General features: G+C 45.6%; 1 protein-coding gene and 1 long non-coding RNA gene across 16 annotated transcripts in view; both read right to left on the bottom strand.

The window, feature by feature from the left end:
- Positions 1–5,188, bottom strand: part of GOLGA1 (golgin A1) — a 38,042-nt gene extending 32,854 nt beyond the window's left edge. For 9 of the 14 annotated variants that reach the window (XM_035112859.3, XM_088664855.1, XM_088664856.1 and 6 more), the window contains exons 1-2: positions 5,120–5,188; positions 645–915 (exon numbers count right to left, since the gene is read on the bottom strand). In XM_035112859.3, the coding sequence (XP_034968750.1) occupies positions 645–779 (135 nt within the window). In that variant the 5' untranslated portion in view covers positions 780–915; positions 5,120–5,188. Of the gene's footprint in view, positions 1–644; positions 916–4,459; positions 4,566–5,119 lie in introns of all 14 variants that reach the window. The other 5 variants (XM_035112863.3, XM_088664861.1, XM_060270528.2 and 2 more) reach the window with 1 other exon arrangement.
- A 2,875-nt stretch (positions 5,189–8,063) lies between these two features.
- On the bottom strand, positions 8,064–14,843 carry LOC132591507 (uncharacterized). Of its 2 annotated transcripts, XR_009557008.2 has the most exons (3): positions 13,780–14,838; positions 13,245–13,375; positions 8,064–13,051 (listed from the first exon to the last, which is right to left on the bottom strand). It is a non-coding gene; the product is annotated as an uncharacterized LOC132591507 (long non-coding RNA). The 2 variants fall into 2 exon arrangements; XR_015948701.1 differs by having other exon boundaries at positions 8,064–13,375; positions 13,780–14,843.
- Between the last annotated feature and the right edge of the window lie 2,769 nt (positions 14,844–17,612).

The following is a 17,612-nucleotide window of genomic DNA, read 5'->3' as shown; positions in this document are numbered from 1 at the left end:
CAACAGCAACAAAAAAGAGCCTGCCCACAGGGAGCAGGGGAAGAGATGAGAGAATGGCACTTCACTGCAGTTTTTACATCATGCTACAGTTTTTAAAGCACGGCCAATGTTTTGTCCCTTCCACTAGCAAAATTGGTGCTCTCAATTCTTCTTTTATTAGACAATCACACTAGCTGGATAGGCTCATTCCTCTCAACTCAGCATTGGTCTTCCTCCATCTTCATGAGGTGCTGGTGAGTTTTGTCTTTTTATGCTAAGTTGCATAGAAGTTGTCATACTGGCTGCCTGATACCCTTGCAAACACAGAAATGAACTCCACACTGCTCACCAGCCAACATCACACACTTGTCAGAGTTACATCAGGGGACTGACAGGTGGACATACTGCTTTATTGAAAATTTGGCATGGTAAAGAGGTGCTGGATTCAGCCCACACTATCAATGCTACCACCTGGTGCACTTTCTTCTCCATTTCTTCTCCTGGACAAAAGGAATTGGTACTACGACATTCAAGAGGACCAAACCACACCAAAGAAAGATTCATAACATTTTTAGGTTTGTTTTTGTATTCTGTAGACTTCAACATAAAACTGAGCAAATCAACACATAGTTCTCTTTAAAAACTAGATAGCATTTGGCACTTACAAAGTCATCCCCAGAATCTGCTCCTACAGATGTGATGGACTCCTTGCTGACCGATCTGGGCATTCTGGCAACCCCTCCTGGCCGTGGAGAAGTAGCTGCCTCTTCCGCAAGTTTCTTCTTTAGTTTTGCAAACATCTTCAACAGCCAGGCAGGCCCTCAAAGGCAGGATCACCGCAGTTCAGACAGTCAAGGCACAAGAACACAGCAGTCTGTGCCTGATTTATCTTCCATCCAATCAGTTCCTCTCCCTCAAGGGGCTCATTGCCCAGTGCTGTTTCAAAATTAGGGGGAGGGGGCATTTGTAATGACCAAATCTGACAATACAGTTGAGTGAACACACATTAGGCAATCTGCAAGAATTAGTTCAAGATCAAAATCTATGCTTAGAACAATTTTGAACTCTTTGAAATCTAAACCTACATTGCTCTCCAACTCTGATCTGTCCACCCACCCCAACCTCAATGCAAGCCAAAGTACTGGAACAGATACGTACAATACTAGTCAAATCTTTTTAAAAAAATGTAACTAATGCTTTTTGAAGCTACTGTCACTGGGAACCACATATCCACTCAGGTTTCAGACCTTTTAAGTCTTCAGTTCCTTCATCTTTTTCTTAAAACTAATACAAAAGATTATGTGCTTCTGAGTCATGTTTTACAATATTTACAAGTATCCCAATAAAAATAAACTCATAAGGCTCTGAAGTTGACTGTAAAATTTAAACCACAAGATGTGGCTCACGTTATCAAGACAGAATGAGACACATCACTAAAAACATCATTAGAAATTCCAGCCCATACCAATACTTGGCTCTTCTGATTTTGTTGGCTTCAAGTATGTTGGAAGTCACAGGGACCCTACCAGTGACATGCGCCATATGCAGGAGGCAGAATACAGGTTGCAACATCAAAGCAGGCCCCCAAACAAGATAAAAGAACCCAAGAAGAGGTCTCACTGAAGCCACATGAAGGAGAATTACCATCTCCTGGCTCGGCCTCTCTGTCTACCTAACACCATCTCCCTGAGCAACCATGAATTATTCACTGGATTTCCTGACAGCCCTGCAGGAGCAATAGGACACCTGACACCACCTGTCCAACATGCTGACCTTGAAAGTATTTCATGAACATTGCAGGCTGATTTGTGGTAGTAACTTCAGCCTCCCCACATATTTAACTCTGCCTCTCGGTACCAAACCTCATGATGACACCCTCAACTTGCACCAAAAGGATGACTTACAGGATCCACTCTGAACCAACACTTAGCAAGAGGTGCCACAGTTTGTGTGCCCAGAAATCACAATCGCCAACCAGGCATCACTCTTCTCTAGTTCTAGAAACTGGTGGGATGGTGGCAGCAAATGACTAATGGCAGGCAATGTTAATAAATTATGCATAGAGTCTGACTTTTTATCTTTTCTAATGCAATTTCTAAGTTAATGTTTGAAAAGCATTTTCAACTTACACATGCCTGTTATTTACATATAGTTGAGAACATAGCCAGATGCACTCTATACATTCTGGCTCCAAGAGATCATATTTGGCCCCCGATATGATGCTCTTTGAATTTCTTGCTATATTCAATTTCCCACCAACTCACATTAGACTACAGTAATGACAATGCACTCCCCACCATCACCCGTTACTGAAGGGGTGGGGAAAAGTCAAATTTGGCTTGTGGGATCATTTTAAAACAAGCCATGCTCACACTATATGCAGGCACACAGATCTGTTATCTCCAGTGTACGCACGAAGTGCTAAGACAGGAGACAAGGGATCTCTTATCACTGATCCTAGTGCTAAGCACCACAGTCATTATTATTGTAAAGGTAAAGGGGCCCCTGACCATCAGGTCCAGTCGTGTCCGACTCTGGGGTTGCAGCGCTCATCTCGCTCTATAGGCCGAGGGAGCCGGCGTTTGTCCGCAGACAGCTTCTGGGTCATGTGGCCAGCATGACAAAGCTGCTTCTGGCGAACCAGAGCAGTGCACGAAAACGCTGTTTACCTTCACGCCGGAGGGGTCCCTATTTATCTACTTGCAGTTTGATGTGCTTTCGAACTGCTTAGGTGGGCAGGAGCTGGGACAGAGTAACGGGAGCTCACCCCGTTGCAGGGATTCGAACCACCGATCTTCTGATCAGCAAGCCCTAGACTCTGTGGTTTAACCCACAGCACCACCTGGGTCCCTAATTATTACTGTATTTACCCCTTATCAGTTGCTTATTGCAGTAGAAGCAAACCCCCTTAGAAGCAGCTACAATGAGTTGCGCTTCTGTCTTATATTCTGTCTTATATTCTTATATTCTGTCTTATATTCTGTCTTATATATCCTACAGAAAAGACTGCTGTCTGGGACTGGGCATATGAAACATCTTTTGACAATCTTTCTGACACAACTCAGTGTGCTGGTATTAGTTTAAAATTCTAACACAGCTACCTTAATGATTATTTTTTCCTATATATGGACCTGCCCAGACACTTAAGACCTTCTTTGGATTCTACTTGTTAGAAGTGAGCTGGGCTGTGACCCAAAAAGGCCTTTTCAGCTGTAGCAATTAAACGTCCTTTCAGTGTCAGGTGGAGACTTTTAGGTTTCTTTAAAACAAACCTTTAAACTGGCTTTTAAAAACCTGGTTTGGTACTGGTGTGCTGCTCTACTCCATACTTTATCGCAACTACTGTTTTGCCAACCTGGTGCTATCCAGATGTGCTGGACCACAACTCCTTCAGACCACACCAGCACAGCCATGTTGTACAGGAATTGCAGTCCAAAACAACTGGAGGGCACCAGATTGGCAAAGGCTGCTTCTCTGCCTTATTCACTGTCCTTAAACTACCACTGGTTATTTTGGGGCCCTTTGGGTAGAAGACAGCAAGAAGAGAAAAGCTTAAAAATAAAACCAACCATCTCATGAAGCAGTGAGCAAGCAGCCCAACATAAGGATACAAGTCAATACACACATTTGAAGCTGCTTCAAGCATCTTAAATGAATTTGATTCTTGCCTTCCAAAATTTGCATAACATTATCTTTAACCATTTTACCTTTGAATACCAAACCCCTCATTGTTTACATTGCTACTATAATACCCATGTTCAGTGCAACCAGATAGACACTGCAATCCGGCCCCACCTGTATTCCAGGGGGCTTACTCACTAGCAAGTACTCTCAGGTCTTGCTAGCAAGTTTCCCATAATAGGCATCTAGCTGGCCACTATGAAAACAGAATGCTGAACTAGATGGGTCTTTTGGGGTCTGACCCTAAAAGGCTCTTCTTATGCTATAAGTACATTTAGGATAGCAAAGGGCATTATGGTATGGATGTTTCAGCTAGGAAAGATCTTGTCTGAAATTCCCACTTGGTCATGAACCTCAATGGATAACCTTTGCACCAGCTGTGATTTGTTTAGTCTAACCCAACACAAAACTTTGTTGTGTGAGCAAAATATGAAGACATGGAACAACTTGGATGTCCCTGCTCTTGAATAAAGTACAACAAAAAAACACCAAGTAGGTGATTCCAAATATAGCTTTATTACTGGGTCAGAGCTTCTGAGGCATGCCAGGTGTTTTCCTTTTTCTGCAGTGCCCAAACAATGTTGCTAGCATCGAAATGCTAGTGTGTATCCCATCACTCCCCCCATAATTAAATCTGGATTTATTCTTTTCAGGGGAAATTACACAAATACACACACACGTTACCAATACCCTGTTTGTAAATTAAGCCCCATCAAGAAGGAGTCAATGTTAACACTAACAATGATGATACAAAAGTCACAACATAAAAAAGGGAAACAAAAAGACACTGGAGTCATACCTTTATTTGGGTCAACTAAAATGCTGCAAAACAGTGGCGTGGTTTTGAGCTACGTAGAAGTCTTCTTCAGACTTATTGTACAAAATCAGGCTTTAGTGGGGAAAGGCTTGGAAAGAGGGGGAAAGAGAATTAGGTATCCCCCCCCCATTACTGTGAAAGTCAATGTGCTGTAGTGGTTAAGAGTGGCAAGACCCAGGTTCACATCTCTGTTAAAGCCATTAAAGCTCACTGGGTTACCCTGGGTCAATCACTATCTCTCAGCCTAGCCTGAGCTGCTGTGAGGAAAAAGTGACACATAAATGTAAGAATTATTCATAAAAAAATAAAGAATAGCCATGCTTGATTCTTCCCCTCTTCCCTCCTCGCACCCTTTTGCATGCCGCCTGAAGAACAGCGTTGGGGAACCCGAATACTTTCTCGCATCTTTTGTTTGGTCCTTTTATAGGCAATAAATATGGTAAATGAGTGGGGAAGAAGAAGGCTCTTAATAGCCGCGCCAAACATTCCTAATTTACCGTATTTACCGCCTCACCTTTCTTTCCAGCACTACTACCACCCAGCAGAAAACAAAACAAAAACCCACCCCAACGGCCGCAATACACTGACATTTCACGCACCCTTTAAACTCCAAGAAACATAAAACCCTTTCTCTTAACTCACCGGCTGGTTCCTGACAGAACCGACGCCTCAACCACTCAGCCGGACCCGGAAACACGGTCACCACCGGCTGGCGGAAGTGACGTGGCAGAAAGGGAATAGGGACGCATGCGCAGAGAGAGGTGCTGTTTGTTTATTTCTCTGTGTGTGTGTGTGTGTGTGTGTGTGTGTGTGTGTAGCGAAGGAGACGATATAAGGTTGGAGGGCGTGACCAACTTCACGTCAGAGGCGTGGCTAAAGAAGAGGCCCTCTCGTGACTGAAAAAGGGCGGATAAGAAAAAATGGAGCCAGTACTTGCGTCACACGTTGCGCCCCTCCCACTTTCGTCTCAGGACGACGTTCGAGGAGGCGGGACAGAGCGGGAGGCAGGCTGTCAAAGGACTGCGTGAGTACGCTCACAATGCATTTAAAGCACACGCTCAACGCTCACCCCGCAAAGTATTCTGGGAACTGTGGTTTGCCCTCACAAACCTACAATTCCAATAGCACCCTTAGCAAACTACTGTTCCCAATAAAGGTGATTAAACTGGGAGGCGTGTACGCAGCCTGCACAGAAAATGAAAGAAACACCATTTTCTTCTTTGCTGTTACCTGTTATATAAAAAATGATTTTTCTTTTTAATAAAGGGGTAGCTGTCTACACTTAAGTAAACTCGCATCAAGTCTCTGCAAAAGCAAACTGTGACTTTTTTTATTGCTGCTCTGCTTTGTGAGGAAAGTGCTGATTTGTTTTTGTGAAAGGGCTAATAAATTTTTATATGGTTATCTCTCTCACCTGTATACCGGTATGTCAATTTTGTCGTTCCCAACTTGGATTCGAAATATTCAATGAGCATCAGGTTATAAACACTCCAGATAAATAAAATAAATTTGGAGCGAATCCCCCAAAAGGGGTAGTCAATCTGTGGCTCTCCAGCTGCTGTCGCTGGGGTCCCAACTCCCATAATCCCCAAGGATTACATGCAACATCTGGAGAGGGCTCCAGGTTGATTATCCCTCACACCTCAATACCTTTCCCATGTAACGCTAGGTGTCTTCCCCATTTCTAAATATAAAATTCACTGCTGAGGGCATTACACCATAGATTTAAATCACATAGCTCCCCCCACCCTGCAATCCTGGGAACTGTGGTTTACCCATCACAGAGCTATCATTCTCAGCACCCCTAACAAACGAGTTCTTTAAGAAAACCCATATTTATATACATTGCATAGTAACACAGTTGTTGTTGTTTAGTCGTTTAGTCGTGTCCGACTCTTCGTGACCCCATGGACCAGAGCACGCCAGGCACTCCTGTCTTCCACTGCCTCCCGCAGTTCGGTCAAACTCATGTTCGTAGCTTCGAGAACACTGTCCAACCATCTCGTCCTCTGTCGTCCCCTTCTCCTTGTGCCCTCCATCTTTCCCAACATCAAGGTCTTTTCCAAGGATTCTTCTCTTCTCATGAGGTGGCCAAAGTATTGGAGCCTCAGCTTCACGATCTGTCCTTCCAGTGAGCACGATCTGTCCTTCCAGTGACACAGTAGGCTGCCTTATACCAAGTCAGATGCCCATCTAATTTATTGCATACCCTCCAACATTTCTCCAATGAAAATAGAGATGTCCTCTTTAGTGAGACTAAATATATGTATTTTTTATAAAGGATATTTTCTTCAGTCAAAGGTGCTCTTAATTGTCCACATTTCAGATGAACAGGATGTGTTTTATAATCTGATGCTTTATGCATCTGCTTTCAGCTGCTCAGCTGCAAAAATCCAAGCTCCAGAGCTGGGTTTTAGCAACCTCATCAGGATCTCAGGCACTCATCAACTTGATTTCCAGCTCCTTTTGCTGGCTGAGCTGCTTCTTATAGATCAGCAGTTGCAAAAGTCTCATGTCTCCCTCCCCTCTCCCACCACCACCTCCAATATTTCTAAAATCAATAAAACTGCCTCTTTTGTGCTGGTTCATGGGATGTTTTGCCTTACATATTAATCTTCTATTCAGTGGCAGAGTCAATTTGCCTGCTTTAAAAAAAAAAAAACGAAGGGGTGTTTCTAACGAAACCCTTGGCAAAGATCCATAGCTATACAGTACTTGTTACAATTGCTCATCAGAAGATCCTTGCAGATGGATAATTATATATTTTGTGATTTTGTGTTCTAGTTTTATTCTGTGAGCTGCCCTGAAATCTCCGGGGATACAGTGGAATATAAATAAAATAAAATAAAATAAATAACAAAACATTTCTCTCGTAACACCAGAACTCTTCTTCATGCAGCACATAGTTAAAACTGTGGAACTCACTGCCACAGGAGGCAGTGATGGCCACCAACTTGGAAAGCTTCCAACTTCTCTTGATTGAAGTGCAGAGAGTTTGAGGACCGGGACATTTGCAGGGAGACAAAAATGCTTGTTTATAAAGCTGTTGTACTACCAACCTTACTGTATGCTTGTGAAACATGGACCACTTATAAATGCCATCTCCAACTCCTTGAAAGATTCCATCAACGGTGTCTCTGAAAAATTTTACATCTCACTTGGGAAGACAGGCGAATTGATGAAACAAAGATCACCAGTGCCGAAGCAATGATTCTTCAGCATCAACTTCGTTGGAATAGTCATGTTGTGTGGATGCCTGATTATTGTCTTCCAAAGCAACTATTCTATTCCGAACTTTAAAATGGAAAGTGTAATACTGGTGGTCAACAAAATAGGTTTAAAGACTCTCTCAAGGCAAATCTAAAAAAAAGTCTTATAAACACCAACAAGTGAGAAACACTGGCCTGCGAGTGCTCCAATTGGAGAACAGCCTTTACCAAAGGTGCCATAGACTTTGAAGATGCTCAAACTCAGGACGAAAGGGAGAAACATGCTAAGAGGAAGAAACATTTGGCAAATCCCCAGGACTAGGTTAGAGTCAATGTGCTGGGGAGGAGTCTCAAGGAAGAGTTCTCAACCAAGCATCTATTTTTCTTTTACAGTATTTATTTTTTAAAAAAATCTTATTTATTGATTATTATTTTTTACAAAAAAAATTAACAAATGGTAACATAAACTGTAAGTTACTTTATGCATTTGCTTCCCATCCTCCCCTTCCATGGTTTATATATTTACTCTTTTTTTAATAAAAAAATTGATGAACGAATTCCAATTATAAAGAAATAAAGTGATACCAAGGGAAAAGGTGGGAGTGAGGGGGGGGAGAACAATGATGCATATAAAAAAGAAAGAAAACAATATTTAAAAATGAAATATAATATACTCTCTTACATTCTTACATAAATTGATAAAGTGTTATTTACCCTTGAATGCAGCATATTTCACCCATACTATTCAATTTTAACCTCCTCTCTTTTTTAAGCCTGATAGTACCTTCTCTAAGATCAAGGAGTTCCTTATATGTGCCCCAGTTCTTGTTCACATTTCATTTCTTGACTGGCCTTGCTACAATGGGGGATCATAAGGACTTTCTTTCTAGGACATTTTTCAGTCTTGCCCAAACACCACCACCACCACCACCACCACAATAATTTATTTATACCCCTCCCAGCTGGCTGGGTTTCCCCAGCCACTCTGGGCAGCGTCCAACAAAAGATTAAAAAAAAACATTCAAATGTAAGACATTAAAAAGGTCCCTAAACTATATAAGTTCTTCTGTAGAACACGGTTGAGGAAGCTGTTGCTCATATTTCAAGTCTTGCTTGCGTTTTCACCCTGCTGTAATAACTCTTTAAATACTCTGGAAAAATCCCCAAAGTCACCATAAGGGTGTGGACGGCGTCTTTGCTGAGCCTCCTTTCCCGGCAGATGACATTCTTGTGTGGGTCTTCTTGTTTCCAGAGGCCTCCTCCCAGGCTCCAGTCAATAGGCCACCATATTCCAGCATGGATTCATCGTTTCATGCAGGAAAGACAGAAAGGAGGTTCTGTTAGAAGGGTACTGAATATCAGTAATGTTGGACCCTCTTGTTGCCCCAGAAATGATCACCGCTGTTGGTGAATGAATTAGTGAGGTCAAGGAGGCTTTTTAAAACGGAGAAATGGAACCAAACTGCTGCTGGGGGGTTGCCTGCTCCCCCCCACTCAAGAGGACTGCAGAGAGTCCTGCAAGGACCAGGAACCTGGGCAGGCAGGCATTGGCGACACCGGCTGCCCCAGCTAGGCATACATAACTAACATCTACTGAATTGTTGGGAAGATGAAATGGGATAACCCTATGCAAAGCTGCAAACAAAGTGACCTTACCAGATGCTTAGCTGCCGGGTGGAGTACAAAGTGGAGGCCACTTGACTGGTCACAAAGGTGGGATGTAAGGCTAGGTATGCAGCCCTGGCTAGCTTCCACAAGCTGAAACCACTGCTGGAAAACTGTCGCCTCAGCTGAGCTGAAATAACTGACTGCAGCCACAAGGCAGATCACACAGAGCAGATGTCATGGCCACCCAGGACCACATCAAGGAATTTGACACCACGGTTCCAGGGGAATGAGACTCCGATGCCACTCAGCTTGGGTTCTTCCTTGCAACCAATAACGTGACTGACTCCAAACTGAAGCGGGCTACACTGTTCAGTGTGTGTGGGCCTGCTACGTTCAAGATTGCCCAGGCTCCGGTGGACCCAGCCAAACTGAGTGACACAACATTCGATGCAATAACGCTGAATCTGAGGACCCACTTCGCTCTCCAGTCATCAGAGATTGCCTGCCGGCATGCCTTCTACAAATAAGACCAGGTGAATCCATTGCTGCCTTTGTTGTGGCTTTGTGGCAGAACTTCAGCGACTGCCATTTGCCCTGAAACCCAAGATCGATGCAGAGCTAGATCACCTCATCGAACAAGGGGTCTTGACCCAGTCCTGCATGTTCAATGGGAGACCCCAATTGTCACTCCCCTTAAGGCAAACGGGGATGTGAGGATCTGTGCTGATTACAAGTGCACCCTCAGCAAGGCTCTGCAGCACCATGTGTATCCTGTTCCAGTTGTGTCATCTCCTTGCATCGCTGGCCGGCGGAAAAGTCTTTGCAAAGCTCGATTTGGCCCAGGCATACCAACGACTCCTGGTCGTTGAGGCTACCTCTGAGGCACAGACAATCGTGACCCACCGCGGGGCTTTCCGCGTCAAGAGACTACAGTTTGGTGTCAGTGTGGCCCCAGACCTCTTCCAAAACCTCATGGAATATGTCCTGAAAGACCTCCTGGGCGTCATTCCTTATTTTAATGCCGTCCTCATCGCAGGGGAGTCCAAGGCAGAACTTGCGGCCCATCTTCGAGAAGTCCTGCGCCGTTTCCAAGACGCCAGCCTTAAGGTGAAGAAAGAAAAATGCCAGCTGGGGGTGCCCAAAGTCAAGTTCCTTGGATTCCTGATTGATGCTGATGGCATCCACCCCACACTGGCAAAGGTCAAGGCCATCCAAAGTGCTGCCCCCCCCCCGAAACAAGAGCTGCAGTCCTTCCTGGGCCTGCTAAACTACTACCACTCCTTTCTTCCCCACAAGGCAGCAATAGCAGAGCCCTGCACTGCCTATTGGACAAGAAAGCCCCTTGGAACTGGGGCCATGCTCAGGATGCTGCTTTCAATGCTGTCAAACACCTGCTCTCATCTGACAGCGTCCTTACCATTTTGATGAGACCAAGCCCGTTGTGTTTGCCCCTGATGCTTCCCCGTATGGAATCGGCATGGTCCTCAGCCACCAGTTGCTGGATGGGCAGAAGACCCCTATTGCATTCTACTCCAGGACCTTGTCATCTATGGAACGCAATTATGCCCAGATTGACAAGGAGGCCCTGGCTATAATGGCAGGAGTGAAGAAGTTCCATGACTACATCTACGGCCGCCACTTCACGATCGTGACTGACTAAAAACCTTTGCTGGGCCTTTTCACTCCTGATCAGCAGACGGCCCAGATCCAGGATGCTAAGGTGGTCCATCTTTCTCAACGCATATGACTACGTGCTGCACCACCATCCTGGTAGGAAACTGGGCCACACAGATGCCCTAAGCCGCCTGTCATTGGCAGACACTGACACCGTCCCATCCCAAGCCCATGGTGTGATGCTACTGGAGACTCTGCTCCAGCCAATGCTCCATGCCACAGATGTTGCCACGCACTTGGCAAAGGATTGTACCATCTCCCGCATCTTCAGCTGGGTATGAAAGGGGTGGCCAGCGAGTTGCCTTGGTGCAGTTGTCCCCATTCGTCCCCAGCAACATGAACTGTCAGTCCAAAAGGGAAACTGGGTCATGATCCCTGCTAAGCTGCAGACCAGAGTGCTGGAGGCTTTCCATGTGAGTCATCCAGGCATTGTCTGTATGAAAGCTTTGGCCAGGAGCTACGTCTGGTGGTCAGGCATTGATGCAGCAGTAGAAGAGTGGGTCCAGGATTGCCAGACCTGCCAAGAGTCCTGATCGGCCATGCCCAAGGCGCCGAGTCAACAGTGGGAAATGACACCCACACCGTGGTCAAGTCTCCACATTGATTTTGCTGGCTCATTCCAAGGTCAGACGTTCCTGATCATTGTGGACTCTTTCTCAAAGTGGTTCAAGGTGATGCCAGTCTCAACAATGACCTCCAGGGTTGTCACCCGGGCCCTGTGGTGGGTCTTCACCACACACGACCTGCCAGACACCATTGTGTCCAACAATGGCCAAAACACCAAGAACCAAACTGGAAAACCACATTTACAAGGCTCCCCCAGAAGTTGATATTTCCAGAAACTATGAATTATGCAGATCTGCCTTGACATGCAAACAGAATCGAATTCCTTCCTCATCTTTTCTCCCTAGTAGCCATCTGAAGGATAGTCTCCCTTGAAAAACCAAGCTGGACCGGGAAACCCCAGAGGCCGAAGGAAAAATGACTCCATTTGTCCCTTTGCAATGCACTATTCACTTGAGGAATTCCTGGGCATGCAGGAAGTTGACAGCTATCAGCAGCTGTAGAAAGCACAGGTACCTTGTATTCATCCATCCTGAGGATGGCGTGCAACTGACTGGTCAGGTGTTGCTGGAAGAGAGAGAGGTGCAAGTCACTTTCCCTGCTTTTCTGCAGAACACAGGAACCCCTTGATATTTACCCTGGGGGGAAGCCAGAAAGCAGGGGATTCGTCCTTACCACAGCAGTGGCAAACTCTTCTAAGGGGCTCTGATGCAATTGCTCTGCCATCAGATGGAGTTCCTTATTTGGCACATATAAGCCAAAACCTCCTGCCATATTCTCTTGCAGGCACAGCAACAGTTAGATCATTTGGCTCAGGGGTGGCACATTATTGCACGGAGGGGACCATTTGGTTCTCTGGGCAGTGGTGTGGGGGCCAGAAAGGCGCTTTGCCTCAAAACCTGACCCCTCCACAGGTGGTCGGGCTCCATCAGGAACTCTACTGCTTGCTGCCATGCCACAGAGAGAGGAAATGGCTTGGTCTTTCCTGGTCTCCTGCACTCCAGAAGGATCCCTCAGTGATCTGGATCAGCCCCTCTGTGCTGCTGCATCTCTGCAGATGGCAAAAAGAGAGGGGAAACCTGCACCAATTTCACCCCTTGCTGCCCCTGCCTTCTCGGCTTCCGCTGTGTTGCTCTTCCTGTTAAAAGGACCTAATCTTGGCTATGGTACCACAACGCAAGCCCTCCAGATCCTCTGTCTGTTACCATGAGGCTGCAAATCAGCTGGGAATCCAGAGGGAGGAAGAGATTTGGAGACTGGCTGCTGACACTGTGGGGACCAAGTTCTCCAGCTGCCTGGCCTCCCTCCTTGGGGAGAGAGTTACTTTCTGAGCAAGCCCTGCAGATTCCCAACATCTCTCTTTGGCTGGTAGAAGCTTGAGCGCCCCGTATATGAAAGGAAATTGGAGGAGGTATTCAATCACTTTCTCCAGGTGATGATAAGCTAAGACGGCCACTTCTCTGCCCTCCGTTGTAGACCTCAGCGTGATCTTATGGAAGGCCTCCAGCAGCACCTCCACCTGTCAGAGATGAAGGAGAGGGTCACTCAGATGGTATCAGGAAGTGGGGCTGTCTCAGGACCCTTGGCTGAGATTCTTGTTCTGACATTGTGAGGCCCCTCTTAACAAACATGTCATGGCCACCCAATGGCATGAGGTGGACTCCCCTACTTCAAGGCGGAGATTCTTCTCTCCTACCCTGGCAGCATCCTACCTCACTGCTTTGACACTGAACTCTTACAGGAAGTGGGAGATGTCCAAAGGCTCAAAGGTGCTCTCAACAGCAAGGTCACTGGCTAGGAAGCACTTGGCCTCCAAGAGCTGCTCCGCAGGAAGGAAGGTGACCTGAAACAAAGATGAAGGTCAGCGATGCCCACAGGAAGAACTCATTCATTCTTTCATTGCATTTGTACTCTTCTTTTCAGCCAAAAAGGCTCTCAGAGAGGCTTATACGAAATGTTTTTCCCTTTCCCTTTCAAACAACAGTACAAAGTTAGTATCCATTATGTAGAAATATCAATTAACCTTTTCCCATATTTGCATAATATTTCTTTAATGCCAAACAGCATATAGAATGCTATTTAAAATAAAATTCAACCAACTACAATATACCGTAGATGACTAATTTTTCCGTTACAGCATTCATTCTTCCCTTCTAAAATATTCGCCCAAAAAGTTTCCTTTGACCTTTGATACCATTATTCTACGTCCTAAAGCTAAGCCCCCTGGAAATGCCAACTTTCACCTACCTCCAGTCGTCTTTCAGACGCCAAATTCTGATCCAAATAAGCAAGAGTCACTACAGCAAACCTCTGCCAACCTCTCCATGCTGAGGATGCCAGAACCTCAGTTCAAACAGTCACAGCCTCCGTTGCTTGGTGACATGGAACACACGGCCACCATGCCAAGATTCCAGGAGTCCATGTGGTTTAGAGTGCTGGGCTTGGACCTGGGAGAGCAGGACTCAATTTCCTGCTCAGCCATGAGACGCACTGGGTAACCTTGGACTAGCCACTCCCTATCAGTCTAACTGGCTCGAGTCTGTTGCAGCACCCTCGTGGTCAAAGCCTTGTGTTAGCACTTCAAAAGACTAACACAAACATCTGCAACCTCAAAGGGGGTTAATTAAAGACACCAGAGTTTATGCAATGGTTGGAAGGGGCCCTAGGGGTCATCTAGTCCAACCCCCTGAAATGCACAAAAGCTACAGTTCTGCAGCAAGCAGGGAGACCAGAAACCAAATCCCCACTCAGCCATACAGTAGTGGTCACTAAGAGATCTTGGGTCACTAACCCACTCTCAGACGAACCTCCTTCACAGAATTGTTGGAAGGATAACAGGGCAGGTGGAAGCTATAGATGCCCTCCTGAGCTCCTTGGAGTTCAAGCAAGATATAGATCATTGATCTTATGAATGGGATGGTGGCTCCAGCATAGATATTTAGTGCATGTGAACACAGCAGCATAGGAAGTGTTTGTGGCAAATGTTAAAGCAGCACAAAAAGGAGACCAATACGGTGCCATGGATCAAACGTGGGACTTTCTGCATGCAAAGCAGGTGTTCCGCCATCAAGCTTTGCTCTTTATTCAAATACACGGAGCCTGTACAGTTTTCCATTTTGGTTGGAAGAGACTCAGAGTGCCATCTAGTCCAGCCCCCTGCAATGCAAGCCTCAATGTATTCAATACTGTATGTGTTTCTTAAATATGTATATTTTAACTGCTGATTTTATTAATGTTTTGATTATTTTATGTCTATTTACAATATACAGTACAACTAATTAAATAAAAGAGAAATGTAATCAGTATTACACTTTGCCATACTCAATAGCTTTTAAAAAAAATTGTAATCCAGTTAATACTTTTTTAAAAGTGCTGATCTGTACAAAAAAAGAAAACCACCTCCCTCCCCACCCCAAGTCTAACATATGATGTAACAGGGGTAACTCTCTCTCTTTCTCTCATGAGTTAACATCCCTTCCAAATCAGCCCCCAAGTTTCAAGCTCTCCCGCCTGTCAAGAAGGGCTGGGGCAGAGGTCCCGCCATCTAAGGGCTCAGGGGAAGTTACACAGGCAGAAGGTCCCAGCCAGGGTCCAATCCATACATAACCTTTTTATTTATTTATTTATTTAAAATAATTTTTTTAAAAATTTTTCACTTACAATCCAATCATATCATATTAATTATTCCAAATTATAAAAATGCATATCAATTAATCCCAATATTATGCCAAATTATAATTTTTTTTACTTCCCACTCTCAAATTCTGAGGGTTCTGATCATCGATGAATTACTGCCTTTCTAACATACATAACCTTTTTAAGACCCAGTCTCTCTGCAAAGCTGCTAAATATTATTCCAAAAGTTGGTGTTGGAATCCGTCTGCTTCGGGAGACAGTACTGTACTGAATCTTGATGTTTTACTGTCACTTCAAAGCCCCGCTAGGTAGCGCTGCCATTGTGCTGGAAGCCTGTTTCCACGTAGCATCATTATGGTGCCTTATTATGTCACAATCGGCCCCTCCTTTGGAGACGCCCCTCCTGCAAAGCGTTGCTTCCACGCAAAGCCGCTTGCCACCCTCGGCTGGATGGATCCCACGGCTAGATCTGGCCGCTGGGAAGCAGCAGGTGAAGAAGGGGGCGTGGACGCAGTCCCCCCCCCCGCTCGGCTCTTTCCTCCCTTCCTGCTGCCGGGCAAGGGCGCACCGCCGGGATGCAGTGGCACTTCAGCCCCGCTTGCTCCCCGCACCACCATCTCCCTCCCCTGCTCCAGTGCAGCAGTCTCCGCCTCGGCCGCCCTCCTTCCTCGTCGCCCGCCCCCCAGCCAAGGCAGCCCCTCCGAGACCCTCCCGCTCCCCGCCTCCCCACAGCAGGATGGTACACATGAACGGCATGGAGCTGAGCGCGCCGGACTCCGCCCGCAACGGGGCGCTGCTCATCGCTGGCCAAGAGCGCAGCTTCGAGCCCGGCCCCCTTTGCTGAAAGGTTTCCCCCACCCACCCCGCTCACGGAAGCTGCAGCATCGGAACCCTTCCGATGCGCTAGGCAGGGCGGGGCAACGGCATTTGCCCGCGCACTTTGGAAAGTGGCGGCGGCTCTCCGTCTCCTCGCCAGCTAAACGAAAGCGGGACATTTCCGGATCTGTGAATTCGCGATGTCCTGGGAAACTGGGGCACGTGAGTTGCCGACTGTTGTCTACCCCGGGGTGGCAGAAACATTGGGCCCTCCAAATGTTGCTCAGTTCCAACGCCCATCAGCCCCAGCCGGCAGGGCCGATAGTCAAGGCTGTGATGTGAACCCATCCCAAAACTGTGCCTGGAGAGAGAACGGACTGATTCTGGTCCCAAGACGGCCACGCAAGAAGAAAAAAACATTTCTGCTGGTCGTGGGTGGGGAGTTGTTGATTCCCCACCCCACCCCCCAAAAACCTTTTTGATTGCTTCCCTGATATAGTTTCATGTTTAGCCCACTTCTCGGTAGAAATTTCCAAGCTATTTTCATTTCTAGAACCAAATTTAAGATACTGTATCTGCTGTCGTTGACCAGTGTATTACAACACAGGAAGGAAAAAACGGCACAGTGTACAGTACCTGCTAATGCAGGTGGGTTCTTCGGTCTCTAATCCAAGGCTTTAAAAAAACAATTTTCACAAAAATTAACTGCCTTGATTTTCCAATAGCCAGAATTACTAAATATTGGTAGTAGCCCCCCAAAACCAGTTTCTGGGGAACAGGAGGAAAGAGTTTCAGTTCATATGTCCTGTTTATGGATGTTCCATAGGAATCTTGTTAGCCACTGAGAATGCTAGTACTGTAGACCAGTGTTTCTCAACCAGTGTGCCTCCAGATGTTTTGGGACTACAACTCCCATCATTCCTGACCACTGGTCTTGCTAGCTAGGGATGATGGGAGTTGTAGTCCCAAAACATCTGGAGGCACACTGGTTGAGAATCACTGCTGTAGACTATATGTGGGCTTTGAGTTTGATTCAGCAGGGCTCTTATTACATTCTAACTTTAAAGAAAGAAAATATGAGATTTTCATGAAAACTGAAAACAGGAAAGAGTGGCTGTGTAAAAGGGCCTTCCTGCTCTGAAAGATGATTGAAAATAACATTATTCATCAATGTGGTTGAGAATTATAATGATAAACAGTAATGCTTGAGTTTCATTCATTTAAATGTGTAGCCCACCTATTCCTGAAGGCTGAAAGGCACACTTTTAAGCAAATATGTTTATTGTATATTGGTAGTACATATAATTTGAGTGGGTCTCAGATACAAAATTCATGTACAATAATTCACAACCGATGAGTGTACTCACATTTCAAGCAAACATTAACCAACGTGAAAGCCTTAAATACACTGACAGCAAAACCCCAGAAATGTCATATCCTTGTTACTTAAACACAACATAAAAAGCATTTTTTACAGTATTTTGTTCCCTTGATGCTATGTTAGGTCTGTAGAGTCACAGTGTTAGATTGAAAATTTTATTTAGTGGAATTGTCTTCCCAAAAGCAGTAAACAGAAGGGAGTGGCAGATGCGCCAAATTTACAAAAGGTTGCCACATGCCCAGCTGTT

This window comes from Zootoca vivipara, chromosome Z2 (assembly GCF_965207765.1).
Source record: "Zootoca vivipara chromosome Z2, rZooViv2.hap1.1, whole genome shotgun sequence".
In the NCBI taxonomy this organism is placed as follows: Eukaryota; Metazoa; Chordata; class Lepidosauria; order Squamata; family Lacertidae; genus Zootoca; species Zootoca vivipara.
The sequence above is the reverse complement of the archived record's forward strand: the minus strand, read 5'-3'. Positions and strand labels throughout refer to the sequence as shown.